General features: G+C 42.9%; 1 protein-coding gene across 4 annotated transcripts in view; it reads right to left on the minus strand.

Moving 5' to 3' along the window:
• Window positions 1-1,513: 1,513 nt before the first annotated feature.
• LOC121313137 (zinc finger protein 704-like) overlaps window positions 1,514-18,682 on the minus strand; it is a 60,278-nt gene continuing 43,109 nt past the window's right edge. Inside the window, exons 4-9 of one of the 4 annotated variants that reach the window (XM_041245342.1) lie at window positions 11,137-11,369; window positions 6,433-6,533; window positions 5,383-5,647; window positions 4,326-4,430; window positions 3,076-3,173; window positions 1,514-2,236 (exon numbers count right to left, since the gene is read on the minus strand). In XM_041245342.1, coding sequence (XP_041101276.1) covers window positions 2,125-2,236; window positions 3,076-3,173; window positions 4,326-4,430; window positions 5,383-5,647; window positions 6,433-6,533; window positions 11,137-11,369 — 914 coding nt within the window. In that variant the 3' untranslated portion in view covers window positions 1,514-2,124. The other 3 variants (XM_041245341.1, XM_041245344.1, XM_041245343.1) reach the window with 3 other exon arrangements.

Below are 18,682 nucleotides of genomic sequence, written 5' to 3' on the forward strand. Positions count from 1 at the left end.
CTTTAGCAGAAATATTTCTGATCTTTCATGCAGCTGATGCCTTTTTCATTGAACACATTTTAAAAGAAATCGTGCAGCCATTTTAAATTTTCTTTTTTTTTAATAACAATAAAAAAAATTAAAAAAAACCGGGACAGCACCTTATCTTAACCCAATAGATATGAAAAGATAAAACCACCGTCACATTCTTGTCATAAAAAGTATTATTGTGTTACGAATATCATCAAAAGACATGCAACTGTTGTCCACACTCCCTCAAACAATTAAGTTGAGGAAACCTGCAGTTTTTGTTCCATCTGATTCAGTACGCTACAAAAAAAAATAAACAATTATAGGAACAATACTGTACATTTCATACCTTTTTAATGGGGAGGCAGGGTCAATGCTAACAAAACCAGTCAGGTAATGCCCTTTGGCATGCATATGATGCAGGACAGGTTAGCTAAACTGCGTATCGCATTGACTGGTTTTGGCTACCACTGTGTAAAGGATCTCAAATAGTAAATACTGTTAGATAAAATGGGGTGGTCATGGGTAAGTGTGATTTATTATTTAAGGGAAAAATATCTAACCTCACAGATTTAACACATCTAATTTGAATTTTAAATTTACAATATTTACTAATTTTGAGAATATGGTTTGTTTTCTTACTTCTGTACTGCTCACAGAAAGAAAACAACAATTTCCAAATCTATCTTTACATATTCAAAAGGTATCATCAATACAGTAGCTTCTGCTTCACTGCAAAGCTTGCACCATTTCCTCCAAAAGTAGAAAAGGGTGTTCATGCTACAAAACTAGCAAGAAACTACAGGTGCATGTACAAGCCCTTAACCCTTTCAGTCCTGGCACGAACTCAAGGCCCCAGATTATCTTGGCGTTGCATGTTAACATATGCTGTCCGAAATCACGCTGTAACCTCCCTCGACTTCTAGGTCCTTGTCTGATGCAGTGTATAATACTGTATATGTAAAAAAAATAAAAAAAAATTCAGCACAACAAAAATAATTCTGGACCTAAAGGGTTAAGGTGACATTCTTGGTTGTTTGTTTGTTGTTAATTACTATTCTTTCAGTTGCATTTTAATATTTTTGAACCTGTATATTTTAAACCCATTTATTTTGGTTCCAGGCCATGTTTCAAACTATTTGTATCCAGGGCATTTTAAACCTGAACACCTTGGGGCAAGCAGACAGAAACGAGAGAGAAAGGGTTTTTTTTTTTTATTTAAGAAAAATGGTACAAGCTTTGCACAATACCCACTCACTATAGCTTCATTGCCACATAGTAAATGTTGCCATAACAATAAAATGTATGATGGGGGGGGGGGGGGGGGGAGAGAAAAAAATCAGCTATTTTTTTTAGTTACAACACATTGTATCTGAACGATAAGAACAGGTTGTAACTGAGATCAGTCTTCTGAGACATTGACTCTAGTCAGACTGCTGCTTTGTCGAAACAAAAATCCCTGAAAAAAAGTCATTTGTGAACATATATATATATATATATATATATATATATATATATATATATATATATATATATATAAAAAACACACACACACACTGTATATAGGTTGTCAATGCTTGCAGAGGAGCCGAGTTTCCGAGTCTTATGGTGGTCTATTTCCAAGACGAGAAATTAGAACACTCTCACCTCCCCTGCCCATTCTGAACAAACCTATTGACCCAAAACCAGAATACATTCCAGATACAGTAGCTTATTCACAGTCTGGGAGACGCCACTTTTTTTCTGTTGACAGGACATTATTACATTATTAATGAAAAGAAACTTGTATAAACATCACCTGGAAAAAGCAGATACTTGATAGGACTTTATTCAGAAAGAAGGGTGTCCTTCTGTTTAAAACTGGTTAAAATCCATCATTTTAACTTTCAAAAGTCTTGCCTTGTTTTTTTTTTTCCACGCTGTGGATCAAGGAAAATGCAAAAGCAGTTATGGAAAAAGGTTACCTGCTCAAATTATGTTCTTTTTAAAAGAAAGAAGAAAATAAAACTGGGACCTCATGGAAAATGCTTCCATGACTATGTCTAGCCATAGTTCCACATCGGTTTCACTGAAATGTCATGGAGCAGCAGCTCGAAAGCCCCTTGGTTCCTATTCTCAGTCGATAAACCTCTGGCAGGCTTTCTTCCAACGACAGGCTGTGCACCACATGTCCCTGTTCTCCATCCCATATACCTTGCGGCATTTCTTCCCCTCCCCACGAGACTTCCTGTCAACACATTGGACACTTTATTAAATTGCACTCCTATACAGCAGCAGTAACACATACAGGGGTAATAAGAATAACAACTAATTAGTAATTCATTTTTTATGTAGCGCCTTTCATAGTGGACCACCAGGAATGGCATGACATATGATCCTCATGTTGCTGCCAATAAATCATGTTTTAAAACATCTGTTTGCCATGATATGTGCATGATGTTTGCATGAGACCAACATTGTAATGGCAGTGTACTGAAGGTAAGATGAATGGAATTCAGCCAGAAAAATTCATGCGATAAAAAGAACAATATTTATTAAAGTTTAGACAACAAACAATACGTTATACATATTTTCATTACAACTTTGGCCTTTGGCCTCACACTTTGAGGTACCCATGCCCATAATTTTGTTTGCTGATATTGGAGAGGCTGTAGGGAAGCCATAGGAGGAGGGGCGTGATACTAGCATTTGACTGACAAATGTTCTGGTAAAGGAGGCGTATAATGTGCTTGATGTTTAAAATTTTAATCTAACTTAAAAGTGAGTTCCCTGCCTGCCTGCTTTGTGAGGTACAAACAGTCATACAAATACATACAGTCATACTACATGAGTCTAGCTGAATAATTCTGTAGATCTTACCTTTAGTACAATGTCATTCCCAATGTAGACCTCTCATTCTGATATTTGAGAGAGCACACATCATGGCAAACACAAATTTTGTATTACATTTATAACATCATTTTCATTTTACTCACTGCTCTAAAATAGTTATCACATCTCCAGTTTGTGTTAACCCCCACAAACAGACACACAGAAAATTCCACAATGACCAGAAACAAGCATTACCTGAGTCCCATTGCAGCTCTGGGCGGTGATGACAGCGCAGCATGGGCCTGTGGACGATGTTCTCCAAATCCATGGGTACGGATGTGTGTTGGTGATGCCTACAATCCCAACAGACAAGTAAAACAATTTTAAAGTACCCAAAAGTCTCTAAGAAGGATCCAGAATGACTAGGCATTCTAAAAGGATGATCATTGTCACTCTGTGTGTTTTAAAGACATGTCTGGCTTGGTTAGGAACAGAGTTCAAATATCTGGTAATGACCTTAGCAGTGCCTTGGTGTCACCACCACTGGAAGCTTGAAACTAGCGCTTAGATAGCAAAAAGATCTTTGATCCCCAGTGAAAATTTATACTTGGGAAATGTAAAAACACAAAATTATTATGCAGCAATATTCATTTTCTAAACAAATACAGGTCTACACTGTAGGGGAATAATTACACCGAACCATTCCTGTACCTGTTTGTTGCTACTCTGTACTACAATTATTAACTGAGTTATATGCTTTAAAGCATTTTGAGTTTATGATCTATTAAGTTTATAGAAATAAAGTAAACGTATTAAACTGCAGGTACGTGTAGCTGAAAACCAAACTGTGGGTGGTGTGACAAAAGGAACATGGCTCCAGCTTATCGGTTGATCAGGGCGAACCCACCTTTCCATCTAACCTTTATTGTACTACCTTGTAAATACCTGTCCCCCTTTCTTTGTTACACCAGCTGAGTTGGCTCTAACCTATTGGTTGAAAGGGAAACCACCCTGTCTCTCTGTAAAGGTATAATAACTGTATGCTAACTCTGTATGGCAGAACACTGCTCGGGCTTCCTAACACTGATGTGTTCTCGTTTGCGCAAACTAATAAAGCTTTATATCTCTGAATACCTGGTGCAGTTGGCTCTTTTAGTTGTGGACCTGAGAAGTTCCACGACAACACATAGCAGTTTTGAGCAGTACTGCAGATGGAGCCAATACATTGTAATTAATAAGTATTGTATTTGTATGCTATATTAATTGGTGAAAACTATTAATTGTATATATTAAAATAAGACTTACCTGGAATATAAGCTAAATACAATACTATGTCAAGACCAGGCATCAGGCAGACCTTATTGTATTAAAATTTTGGTTAGGAACAAATGAGAATGCAACCAAACACTGGTTAAGTCTTAAGACCTGACATTGCAAAATTTAACAAGATCCATACGCCTCTTGTAAAAAATACTCCTTACTACTGGTTTAGCAGTTTTACTTACAGGGATTCCAGTAAAAGTGACAGGTGGAGACTGCCAGGAAATACTAAAGCTGCTGCTGCTCGGAGTGAAGTTGGCAGAGCCTGGAATGTTAACAGGTGCTGTTGCCTGGAAAACAAAATGTTTTTTGTAGACCTCCTACAGTAAACTGAAAAACATATCCATCAATACATTTTTCCAAATTAATAAATGGTGCTGCCTGGATTTTGAAAACAACTTTCTGCAACAGTATAAATTAAAGTTAGTGTAGAATAGAGCCTGCCATGACCATCAGTAGAATTCATGACTAGTTAATGCCAAGACACATAATGCAACTTCAGGACCATATTGCAATTGGTCAGGTGTTACAGTTATCGAAAATGGCCACATATTGTCAGAATATGGTTGTACTATGAAGATGGGTGAAAATATATGTATATTTCTGTTCCCCTCGGCTGATGGACTACATGTATAACAGGATATAACACAACAAAACACAGTAAATATAATATGCACTAAAAACATGCACACAAAGAGTTTTCCAAAATATTTCGTTTAAATTGCCTCCATTGTTTCAGTAAATAAGGATCTAACCACACAGTGTGCAGGGTGAGTCATGCAGTCACAGGATCACAAGTTTGCGTCTTGGCTGTGCAAAGTCACCAGTCTTTGCTGGGGATTCCTGAAGGAGTGTCACATTGGCGAGGAAAACCGTAGCACTACAGTGGACCCTACTGGCCAGATGCCAAGTGAGCCCAAGTGGACACCTGCAGGGCTCACTGTCATCCACAGCCGAGTTCCTGGGTTTGGTGGTGGAATTGGAGGACTCTCATTGATTTTCAGTTCTCCTGAGCTGTGTGGGACATTGCTGCAGTGAGGGAACGTAATTGGATATTCTAAATTAGGTAGAACATAGGAGGTAAAACAATTGGGCACTATACAAATTTAAATAAATAAAATAAGGATCAGTATATCCCCTCACATTTAAAAATAAAAAGAAGCCCTAAAACTTTTGGTCAGACAAGTCAGCATGTGTTTAAAATTTAAAAAAAAAAAAAAAAGATTTCCGATTTACCTTTACCTGATAGGCATGATCTGCATGTACGAGGTAGAGAGTGCTTGGAGCTGAGCGGCTCAGAGGGGTTGTAAGCTTGGACTCAGTTTTCATGCAGACACTCTCTGGGTGGCCAGGCTCTGTGCTGGAAAAGATGTGAGGAGGGGAGACCACGGATGGCGAAACTGGAGAGAGGCTGCTCAGCCCATCAGCCACCGAGTCTGTGTTCAGTTTAATCTCTGTGTAGTAGAAATCCTCTTCACCATCACTGCAATCAGAGTCACAACTGCGACTGGAAATAAATTTAGAATCAAAACATGGAATCTACGTTGTTGCCCTAGCCCAAGTGGTGGCTGTACCATGCATATTTTAAAGTCAAAACTTAAACATGCACAACCACCAAATTACATTAAAACTAATGTATGTAACATATGTGGAATAATAGAACTATATTGTATTGTAAGGAATTGTAGCTAACAAAATAGTTCCATACATTTTCCTTGCCATGCACACACATCCATTATATAGGTCTCAAATGTTCACTTCTGAAAGAAACACATGTTTTGTTAAGATGTATTTTCTTTTTAAAAGATGATCTCTGGTACTATAATAGGTTAAAGAAATTGTTTGCAAGCCAAGCTTAAAACGGTCTTGCACTTCCTGGGTCATTTCACCTGGAGGGTTCCCACTACTACACTGGCTTCTTCCTGTCAAAAACAATCAGTTTATTTCCCAATTGACTGCCATGCTGATAGGATGAAGCAAATCAGTAACCAACTGAGAACTTTCCTTAATGTAGTGCAGGACCAGATGTGTTTTAAAATACATGCTTACTATAACATGTGTTTCTTTAAAAACTGCACATTTGTTGCTAATGGAAGAGCAAAATAATCCAAATAATGCCAAGGCATGCCTCGGTTTGGTTTGATTTGATTAACGGTTGTCAGTTGGTTAAAATACATTACAACAACTGTTATAACAGGCAGGGGAGGCTTTCTCTGCTGGAAGTGGACTGGAATGACTCAAAAATATATGGTGTAACATTAACTTCACATCAGGGCCTGAGTGCTTCCTTACCCCAAGTGCACAGTGCGAATGTGCTTCTGGATTCCTGCAGCTGTGCTCAGAACTCTCCCACAGTTCTTCCACAAGCACTTAAACATCACTTTCATGGAGTTCTGTGAAGGACAGAATTAAAGCAGTGTTACTTGAACAAAAAAAAAAAAAAAAGACTTAATTTAAATAATCATAGTTAGCTAAAACCACCTTCAACCCTTTCCTACACGTTATGCAGCAACAATAAAACTTATGAGACTTTCTCTGGTTATTAATAAAGTAACTCAATTGCAGGTGATATTGATAATCAAGCAACATTTGATTTGAGCAATTGTGTAACATTGCCCGCCTACTAGCTTTAATAGTTGGCAGTGAAAGTTGTCTAGTGCTACTATGGGAGATTAGAGTTTGTAAGTGGAGAAAAATATAAGTCCTTCATGAGAACATGCTTTTTGTATTGTTTGCAGGATGAGAGCTCATCTTGGAAGCAGCAACCTCAGGAACAACACTGAATCTCAGAGCAGTATCCCTATATAGAGAACGGATTCCTCTCATTAAAGATGAACACCATGTGGCAGGAAATACACAGGAAACAAGCACTGTGAGGAAATGTGCTGGTGCATGACTTCTTAAAACAAAATGATTTAACAAAACAAAACACGTCAACATGTCTCTTGTGTTATCTGCAGAGTTGTATGTTGTTCGTCTAAACTGATGATGGCTGTCTCTGGTTGCTTGTGTTGCCTTGCCCCTTGCACTGCTTGTAAGGGGGTGGGAGGGAATGCAGAGTTAGGGGTAAAACACCTAACATCGCAGTTCCCTACTTTTTTAACCTTTTGTTTTAATATCAACCGTAACTGATGCATTAACAAAGGTTTTTTTTACAAAGAATTTCCTTCCTTTTTGAGAATATATTTATAGCTAGAAAGCCTATATATTCTATTATAGAGAACATAAAGTAAAATGGCTATATTTGTAAACTTGATTAAACACGTCACAGATATGTTAAACACTGACCAGGTTTATATATAATACACATGATTATTTTTTCTTCACCCATCTTGCACCAATACCCAGTAAATCCTAGCATCCAGTGCTAGTGCAAGACTGTGAAAGTTTTGCATCTCCCTATATAATGAAATCATTTTGCTTCAGAGAGTCAAATGAAGCCTGTGGAATAATGCTACATTAACATACCAAATTACTTACCGCTTTGTAGTTTTCCACACTTAATGAGAAACTGTGACATTTAAAAATGTGACATTTCGAAATCCAACATGCTTTAAACACTACTGTACAACTATTATGGCTTCTGGTACACTTTTGCGATATCTTTCTGTAGTTTTTTTGATTACATGATGTTAAATAAAACATCTAAATTACATTAATTTAGGCTTTGTTTTTTAAAAAAATAAAATTTTAGCTGTCTCAATCCCAAAAATGTTTTTATGTGATGCAAAACTTGCGGCCATAGCTGCACCATCTCTCAGCAAAAAAATTAAAAATTAAAAATTAAAAACATAACAGTTGACACATTTAATTTTACTATAACCATTAAAATACTGAATATGTGAAATGTAATACACTGTTAGCATTTTGGATGTTTGGACTAAAACGAATAAATTATGCATAAAAGTATAATTAATATTTATAAAAAAGTTTTCGATCCACTGATCTTTGGCTTGCTAGGCAAACGTGCTAACCACTATACTATAGTGACGTAATCACCTCACACACAGAACTGACAGGCAGGCAGGGAGAATGAGCTGGTGTAGTGAGGGATACAGAGCGAGCAGTAACACACAAGCACAACCACACACATGCAACAAAAAATAACAGGCTCTGGATTCTCCCATCCCTTTCTCTTCCCAAGTCAATCAGTATAGATCTTTGACCTGCGTAGCTGCCCAGCAGCTACAATATAATGTTTTTATTACACTATGTAACGCAATTTTTGTTCCTGGGTAGTAAGTGTTATTTCCTAATTGGTTATGCCTTAAAAGTATAGAAAATGGCTATTATTCCCTACAAACTTTGCTTTTGTGACCAGGACAGTGATATTTTGAAATTTACCTATTTCCAATGAGAAAACGGGCAAATTTGTGTCTTTTCGTTCACATAAAGTCAGAAAAAAACAACATATGAATCCAAATTAACATGTATTTATACTAAAGTAATACAAAAATGACTACAAAAGATTTAGAAGTGAGTAGTTTTTCAAGATTTACGATTATACTGTAAATCACTTTCACGAATCAGCCCCCAAATGTAGTCTCCCATCATATTCTCGTTATACTGTCCTTGGTAGCGGCGTTCAAAGTCCAGTATATCCTGGTGGAAGCGCTCGCCTTGCTCCTCCGAGTACGCTCTCATGTTCTCCTTGAATTTATCAAGATGAGCATCAAGGATATGGATTTGAGGGACATCCTACAGCCCATTGCGCCATAGTTCTCAACCAGCTCCACATAGTTTTCGGCCTTGTGATTGCCCAGGAAGCCCCGAACCACTGCGACAAAGCTGTTCCAAGCCGCTTTCTCCTTACTAGTGAGCTTCTTGGGGAATTCATTGCACTCCAGGATCTTCTTCATCTGTGGTCCGACGAAGACACCGGCTTTGACCTTTGCCTCAGACAGCTTAGGGAAGAAAGCCTGTTCCTCCCCACAGAGAATTCGGTCCGCTGTGGCCAGTCCCGCCTGTGGTAGTGCGCCTTGGTGTCCCTGCTGTCCCAAAGGCAAAGATAGCAGGAAAACTTGGTAAAACCGCCTTGGAGACCCATCAGGAATGCCAACATTTTGAAGTCTCCTATGACCTCCCAGCCGTACTCATCATACTTCAAGGCGTCCAGCAAGGTCTTGATGCTGCTGTAATCCTCTTTGAGGTGCACCGACTGAGCCAGGGGAACAGACGGGTACTTGTTACCATTATGGAGCAGCACGGCTTTGAGGCTCCTGGATGAGCTGTCAATGAAGAGGCGCCACTCATTCTGGTTACAGGCGATTCCGATTGCCTCGAACAGACTGGTCACATTGTGGCAGAAGCAGAGCCCATCTTGACGGGTGAAGAAGTTGGAAATAGGTTGGTGACGCTTCCTCTGATCTGCGACTTGCACACTTTCATCCAACAAGTTCCACTGCTTGAGCCTAGACGTCAAAAGCTCGGCACTGGACTTGGTGAGACCAAGATCTCTAATCAAGTCGTTGAGGTCTTTTTGGTTGGGGTAGTATGGGTTTCTCTCCTCAGCTCCACCTCTGAAATTGTCATCTGGATCTACAACGTCTTCCTCGCTCTCTGACTTGCTGCTCTCTTCTAAAGACGGCTGCTCTCTCTCCAGAGGAGCGGGTACAGGGAGCTCATGGCAGTGTGGCACCGGGGCGATGGATGAAGGATGGTCCGGATACGTGATAGCAGGCGCATAATTGCCAGTCCAACGTTTGGAAGGGTCCATCATACAGAAGTAGCAGTTGCTTGAGTGGTCAGTGGGTTCCCGCCAAATTCTTGGGATAGTGAACTTCACTGCTCTCTTTTCCCCTCTATACCATCCTACAAAAATACATTTATTTCATTTATGCCATCTCGGAAAAATGCAGATATGTATCCACTTAGGCAGCTGGAACTAAACTGAACTGGTGGGCTTAAGGCCCCTGTATTTATACTACTATTTATATTACTGGAAAGTTCTAGAAGTTACTCCAAGTTTACTCAGCACTGAATCTATCTGGAATGTTCTGGAAAATAGGTAAATTTCAAAATATCACTGTCCTGGTCACAAAAGCTAAGTTTGTGGGGAATAATAGCCATTTTCTATACGTTTGAGGCATAAGCAATTAGGAAATAACATTTACTACCCAGGAACCAAAAAAAAAAATTGTTACAGTGTTATTAGCCAAGGGCCCAGCAGCAGTTAAGGTTGTTTTTAGGGGCTTCAATGAGAGGTCTGTTGTCTTTCTAACAGAGGCTGAGATATCAGCAACTAAAATGTAAGAGAGGTACCTCACACTGCTGCCCTGGGAAGTGCTGTCTGTCTCTGCAAACCTCTCCCGAGGACTCGGCAGTGGCTATCCACATTCTTTTTTTTGCCAGAGCTTTTTTCATGAGAACAAAAGAACCTCATGGAAGAAGATCCCCCTCATGACAAAATAAATGACATTCTAAATTCCTTTTCCACCAGACTGCTTCGATATTCACCAGAACAGCTGCTTTTTCCGTGAGAAGAATTCCTTTATCGTGAGACGTGTTTTACGAAAAAAAGATTTAGAAAGACAAAATAAACACACTTTCCACTCACAAAATGAAAAGACAATGTTACAGTCAATTTTATCGAATCCCAATTGTATGTAGACATGTTGTGGTTTACTAAAGATATATGGCTTTCAGGAAGTTTCAGTTTTTTTTTTTTTTAAACTGAAAAAAAAATAAAAAAATGTCCACCTCACAAACACAGATTTTTTTCTGACGAAAGTCCATCGCAAAAAAGGATATATTGTTGTGAAACCAATTCCAAAATTTAAGATACCTATAACTTAGGAACAGATTCACATTTTTTTCACCAAACCAGAAAAACACACTATTCTGGGTCAGTCCAGAGTAATGTAAAATGAAACTAAGAAAAAAAAAAAAAATGTTTTTTATATGCACAATGGAAAATCCTCCTTAAAAGAAAAGAAATACAAGTACATAAAATAAGTACATAAAAACTATTTATTGGAGGTAGAAAAGCACACCAACCTTTCTTTTCCTGGGAATTGGTTCGTTGAACAACAGGTCGCTTGCATCTGCCTCGTCAATGCCATCATCTGGCTGGCTGGGGATGCGGAAGGGTTTGCAGCTGTCAGCAGACAGGGGTGGCGAAGGGGTGGATGGGTTGGACAGGTCACTAGGGGCACTCCAGCTCCAGTAACCACTACTGCTGTAACTGGAGGGGGTGAAGCCTCTTTCTTTCCAAGATCCATTTGTGCCATCTGCAAAATGGCAAATGGTAATAAACTGTTCTCTATTTTTTATGGCTGCAATATAATATAGGAGCACCACAACATGTGGTTACCTCATTGTAGTCATACATGCCCATCTCTAAACAAAAAATTTCTCAGTATATGTTGGGCGCATCAATTTTTAGGTGTAATCATGAATTGATTTCATAACTCAGAGTTCCCCCACAGAAAAATACAGATTGATCTGTTCTCTCACCAATCTTTTCAATCATTTTGATATATACAAACCAGTAAATATCAATGCTGCACATGTTATCACATACATAATTGCATATACACGAGTGTGGCAGGAAATGGCTAAGCAGTGACGTCAGACCAGAAGAAAGTACACACAGGTCAGGTAACTGCAGTTTACCAAAAAAGACACGGAGTGTGCCGTTTTTATTTTAAATACAACAAAAATAAATAAAATATTTAAACAAAAGAAACACTGCTCACACAGAGCTCACAGATCACAAAAATAAAAGAGATAAACAAAAACAAATCACGAACACAATAATAACTGTTAAGGTCCGGCTGGGCAGTAGCCTTCACAGATCATTTAAGCGTTTTTATTAGTTTTGTTTTCTCTTCTCGTTCTGCTCTTGTTCCGCCTCTCGAACACCCCACCACACAGAGTGCAGAGAGCTGCAGGTATTTATGCAGGGGACCATCTCCCAATTAGCAACAAATGAATCACTTAATTCGGAAGATGGCCACCATCATACAATATATAAAACAATACAATAAACAAATACAAAATAACACAAGGGCTCATGGGGAGACCCCGTTCTAAAATTAAACAAACAATACGATTAAACAGCAGGGCTTTCCTACCGCCCTGCTACATATCCCCCTCCTTGTGCGAAGCACACATGGCCCCAACAGCCACCTCCCCCCTCAGTCTCAATGTCCCGGAAGAGGGGTCTGGAGTAATCCGTGGGGGTGGCCATGGTGGGAGGTCCATTAGGCAGTGACCCCAGGCGAAGCAGAGCCCTCTGCGACTCCAGGCGAAGCAGAGCCCTCAGCGACCCCAGGCGAAACAGAGCCCTCAGCGACCCCAGGCGAAGCAGAGCCCTCAGGGACCCCAGGTGAAGCAGAGGAAAGATAGGCAGCCCCAGGCAATGCAGACATAGCATCCTTGGGCGGTGCGAGGCAGGCATCCTTGGGTGGTACGAGAAAGGCATCCCTGGGCGGTACGAGGCAGGGCAGCAGCGGACCCTTGGGAGGCAACGGCAGGAGCAGAGCCAGGCTTAGCCGTGGTGTGGGGGTTGGCCCTCTTCGCAGCCACTGAGGCCGGGTGTTTTTACCCCGTGCTCCCCTCAGCAACCTATGCAGGGGCTGTTGAGGTCTGGCAGCATCCTGCTCTGGTCCCTCCAATGCTTCTGCTTCTGCAGTGGGAAAACCAGCAGCCATGCTCCCTGTGCTGGTAGAGGTGGGAGTGCACGTAGTCCTCCCACGGGGGTGGAAGTGCCACCAGCAGGTATTCTCCCTCTGCTGGTGGAAGTGGGAGCGGCACGCAGTCCTCCCGGGGGGGTGGAACCAGCAGATATTCTCCCTCTGCTGGTGGAGGTGGGAGTGACAAGCAGTCCTCCCACTGAGGTGGAGGTGGTACCAGCAGGTATTCTCCCTCTGCTGGTGGGTACCTAGGATGTGGACGCACAGACTTCCCCCTTTTGGGCTGTGGACGTTCGGGCTCCTCCCACTCCAGGTCCGTGTCCTAGAAGACCTCCAGGCAGTGGTGCTCCTCATGCCTGTACCGCATGCAGTTTGTGCACCACTCCTCTTCCTCCCGTGCCTTCCTTCCTCTGCCTCCTTCTACTCATCTCTCCTTCGTTTTCTTCCTCCTGCCATATGGGAAAGGTGCCAGTGGATACGTGCCAGGGCTCTCCACAGTTAAAGCACCACTCCTCCCCCCACAGACAGGTGAGGCAGACTTGCTGCGACTGTTGCAGCGGCTGCTGTCTCCTTCCCAACCTCCTTTTATCTCCCACCTTTCCTCTTCTTCCTCCCATCTTTCTCTTCCTCACTCCAAAAAATTACAATAAAAAAAAAGAAAAAACTGCAGTATCCTTGTGAAGTACCTCTTCTGGCCTGAGTCCAGCAGGCGCTGGTGACCCCACGCTGCACACCATGTGTGGCAGAAAATGGCTGAGCAGTGACGTCAGACCAGAAGGACACACAGGTAAGGTAACTGCAGTTTACCAAAAAAGACGCGGCATGCGGCATTTTTATTTTAAATACAAGAAAAATAAATGAAACATTTAAACAAAAAAAGCACTGCTCACAGAGCACAAAAATAGAAGAGATAAAAACAAATCACGAACACAATAATAACTGTTAATGTCCGGCTGGGCAGTAGCCTTCAAGGATCCTTTAAGCATTTTTAGTTTTGTTTTCTCTTCTCTCTCCGCTCTCGTTCCGCCCCTCGAATACCCCACCACACGGAGTGCAGAGAGCTGCAGGTATTTATGCAGGTGACCATCTCCCGATTAGCAACAAATTAACCACTTAATTCGGGAGATGGCCACCTTCTGCACGGGTTTTAATTAAACGTGGATGGGCTTCCCATCCACGCTGCAAAAACTAGACACACATACACAACGCTTTTTTTTTTAACAAAATAACACAGGGGCGGAGGGGGAGACCCCGTTCTAAAAATAAACAAACAATATGATTAAACAGCAGGGCTTTCCTACCACCCTGCTACAATGAGCAAGAATGACTTAAGTAAACTTCGATAACTACAAGTCTTTATAACCTGTCCAAGAGACACAGATAAGTGAATGGTTAAGAAAAAAAAGAGAAATTGAATTGCTAGAAAAACACATTTAAAGGAAAAACAAATGTAATAATCATTACATTTTTAATAGGCCAGTTAAAGACTGAGTAAAGGGCGGCACGGTGGTTAGCGTTGCTGCCCCACAGCTCCAGGGTCCTGGGTTCGATTCTGGCCTTGTGTCTGTTTGTGTGGAGTTTGCTTGTTCTCCCTGTGCTCGCGTGGGCTTTCTCCGGGTACACAGATTATCTCCCACAGTCCAAAGACATGCTGGCTAGTTGGACTGGCCTCTAAATTGCCCCTAGTGTCTCTGCAATAGACTGGCATCCTGTCCAGGATGTAGTCCTGCCTTGCGCTCCTGTGTTTTCTGGGTTAGGCTCTGGCTCACTGTTAAGATTAAGCGGTTACAGATAATGGATGGAAGACTGAGTAATTCTGAGTCTTGTATAGCTTCCTGTCAGGAGGTGGCACTGTAGAAACAAGCAGCAGTGACCTCAGGTCGGAGTGCATGAAAAGAAGGAAGGCTGCTGTAATGTGTTCTGTACTGTTCAAGAGCTTTTTTTCTTTATGTTATTAGAGCAGCGGTGGCTGGTGACCAAAGAAAAAAGGGAGGCAGAAAAAAGACAGGCGGCCTGGGGTACCCTTAAGATCCCAGCAGCAGTAGAGTCTTATAATTGTATTCTGACTGACAACACTTTTCATATTATTATTATTATTATTAGGCTTCCAAGCTGGCTTGGGAACCCTATTGTATTGTAAGGATTTATTATTATTATTATTATTATTATTATTATTATTATTATTATTATGCTTCATGCTGGCTTGGGAAGCCTATTGTATTGCAAGGATTTATTATTATTATTATTATTATTATTATTATTATTATTATTATTATTCCAAGCTGGCTATTGTAAGGATTTGTTTTTTTATTGTTGGGCTTCCAGGCCATTGGCTGGGAAGCCTATTGTTATTGCTGGGATTATTATTAGGGGTCCAAGCAAAAAAGTTGCTTTTTCTAGATTTTAGCGACCTAAATCAAAACAATGCAGCACTGACTTTGTCCCACCCCTACTGCACATTACAGGCCACAGAAAAGCCAGTACAGACACGCCGATGGGCTGATTAAAACATTGTTGTCATCTGAACAGTAAACAAGGGCAATAACTGCTTTGGATATTTTTTTTGTTAAATGTTATTTGTGTAGGACAGAAAAGGAATAAAAAAGACTATCTATAGAAGGAAGATACATAATTTGTGTCACTTGCGTTTTACAGTAGTTCATTTAAAAAGAGGTTTCTTTTTTTCTCTCCATACTTGTCAGGTGTTGTCACCATTTCAGTACCCCCTCAGAAATCTGTATCTCCTGGCGCATTGCGAATGCACAAAATGAGATCGTCCCACAGGAACTTCAATTTTCTTTCGCTTGTGTCTGACGTAAAATATAAGTGATGTGCAAACTCAATAGTTGCCGGCTTTAAGCCATAGGGGTTTATGGGCAGCAATGTTGCCAGTAGCCAGGCTGCTACTGGCCATGCTGTCAGCAGACATGCTGACTGTGGGGCGAATCTCTCCTCCCGCTGTACCACTGACAGCGGAAATGCTGCCAATGGTACGGCTGTCAGCAGATGTGTTGACAGCTCCCAGACTGACTCCTTCAGCCGGGGCAAGTCCAGCAGCGGAAAAGCTGCTGGGGTTGGTGGTCTCCAGACTCCCCCCCCCCCCCCCCCCCTCTCCTTTATAGCCAGCAGCTCCCTCTGGGGGGACTCCAGCCCCCAGAACTCCTGCAGCAAAATTGCTGCGGGGAAAGGTGGTCTGGTGACCTCTCCCCCCTTCTTCATAGCCGGCAGCTCCCTCTGGTAAGGTCCGGCCACACTGACCCCTGCGGCCAAGCAGAGCTGACTGCAACCCCTGGTGAAGCAGTTCCAGCGACCCCAGGCAAATCGGACCAACAGGCAACCCCAGGCAAATCGGAGCAACAGGCAACCCCAGGCGATGCGAAGCGGCAGGCAACCCGAGGTGATGCCAGGCAGGCATCCTTGGGCGAAGCGAGGCAGGCATCCTTGGGCGAAGCGAGACAGGCATCCTTGGGCGAAGCGAGACAGGCATCCTTGGGCGAAGCGAGGCAGGGAGTCAGAACAAGCTGTGGTTCGGGTGTTGGCCTTCTTCTCAGCCACTGCGTCCGGGCGGTTCTTCCCTGTGCTTCCCTCAGCAGCCTATGCAAGGGCTGCTGAGGACTGCCAGCATCTATTCCTGGTCCTTCTGGTGCAGGGAGAGGTAGCTCCTGCCCTTCTCCCCCTGATGGTGATGGAGGCAGAAGCAGCTCCAGCTCCTCTCCTCGTGATGGTGGGGGAAGTGATACCAGCAGGCATGCATCCTCTGCTGGTGGGGGAAGTGATACCAGCAGGTATTCATCCTCTGCTGGTGGAAAGGGACCCAGCAGGCATTCACCCTCTGCTGGTGGACGGGGACCCAGCAAGCATTCACCCTCTGCTGGTGGACGGGGACCCAGCAGGCATTCACCCTCTGCTGGTGGAGGTGGCGGAGGCAGAGGCTGCTCCTGCTGCTCTGCTCCTGCTGATGGAGGTGGCAGAGGCGTGTAGACTCCTGCCGGTGAAGGTGGAGGAGGCAGAGACAGCTCCTGCTGCTCTGCTCCTGCTGATGGAGGTGGCGGAGGCAGAGGCTGCTCCTGCTGCTCTGCTCCTGCTGATGGAGGTGGCGGAGGTGTGTAGTTGCCTGCCGGTGAAGGTGGAGGAGGCAGAGGCAGCTCCTGCTGCTCTGCTCCTGCCGATGGAGATGGCTGAGGCGTGTAGTCTCTTGGCGACGAAGGTGGGAGCAGCGTGTAGTCTTTTTACAGGGGACTGGTGTGGCTCTCCCTCACTTGCAGGGGACCGGTGCGGCTCTAACTCACTTGCAGGGGACCGGTGCAGCTCTCCCTCACTTGCAGGGGACTGGTGCGGCTCTCCCTCACTTGCTGGGGACTGGAGCGGCTCTCCCTCCTGCTCTGGAGACAGGGGTCGGACCTCTCCCTCTGGCGCTGGATACAGCAGCAATGGCTCCTCTCCCTCTGGCTCTGTAGGCAAAACCAGCAGGCATTCTTCCTCTGCTGGTGGAGATGGGAGCTGCAAGTCGTCTCCCTTCAGCCCAATGAGGATGCAGGTAGGCGTGGCTCCTCCCACTTGGAATGCAACCTGCTGGGGCAGTCCCATATTGGCAGCCAAGTAATTGATCACCACGGCTGCTGGGTTCACAAAGGGCACTGGGTAGAAATGTTGTTCCCAGCGTTCCCCATCTCTGGCCCACAGCAGGTCAACAACCAGTGGGAGGTCCTCCCCGCTCCACTCCGAGTCCGACACCCAGTCCAGCATCTCCTCAGAGGACGGGAAAGGCTCTGTCTCCCCCCCCCCCCCTGGGCTCTAGTTCCTCCTCTTCATAACTGAGGATGGACAGCTTGAAAAGCGATGCCCCTGTTCGCAGAGGGGACACACTGGCGACCGCTGGTTGTATCGCCCTGGGTTCCTAGCCTTCAGGCCGAACTCCTCTGTGTCCTCCTCCTCCTGCAGTCGTTGCTGCCGCTTTCCTCTCCCGCTTCTTCTCCCCATTTCTTTATTATTATTATTTATTTGTTTTCCCCACACAGAAAAAAAACACATCCTTTTTTTCCCCAAAAACTGCGGTCCCTGCTCTGCGCTGGTAATCCCACTATTAACACCACTTGTTACAAAGACGGTTGGAGTGGGGGACATTAGACCAGAAACAGGAACCAGGAAAAAAACAAAGAGAGGTGGAGCTTGGTGAAGCTGAACGAATGGTCTCGCTCAGCATTTAATAATGAACAGACGGACAGAAAATAAAAGGTTGCAAGACAAACAAAAACAGGACACGGCATTCGCCAAATTAAAGAGACAAACAAAATGGACTAACACTAAACAAACACGGTGAGCTGATATTTTTAACTACTATTATTATTCCTATTATTATTACCTCCGTCTCCAATCCTGTTCTCCACTAAAGGAACACACAACCTCGAGTGAGTGAAAACATGCTGCTTTTGTGCAGCTGTACTGAGACTTATTCATAATCAATCATTCAACTGGAGTCGCTGTACAACTGCATGTGAATTAATAACGTGCAATTCCCCGTGCTCACGTTATTACTTTTTAGTTGCTCGTGAAGTGCTGCGCAATCCTCGTGCCTAAATACAAATATAATTTTAAACACTTGTGTTACACAGACCCATTTATATCCCGTGTACCAAGACTATACACCAACATTAACACACAACATACAACACAAAATACACACAGGGGCGGGCACTTTGCCACAGGCAGCCATATTGGATTTTCCAAGCTAAATTTTCGCATGTCTGTAAAATCAACACCGTTGCACGAAAACTGACAAAACTTGGAAGGGTGGTAGGCACCAAAGGCAAGTTGTGTTAGAGCGAAAATGAAGATCATAGGTCACATGGTGTGGCAGCCATATTGGATTTCTCAAGAGTTTTGGACAAAAAAAATACTCTCTTATG

Source organism: Polyodon spathula, chromosome 3 (genome assembly GCF_017654505.1).
Source record: "Polyodon spathula isolate WHYD16114869_AA chromosome 3, ASM1765450v1, whole genome shotgun sequence".
In the NCBI taxonomy this organism is placed as follows: Eukaryota; Metazoa; Chordata; class Actinopteri; order Acipenseriformes; family Polyodontidae; genus Polyodon; species Polyodon spathula.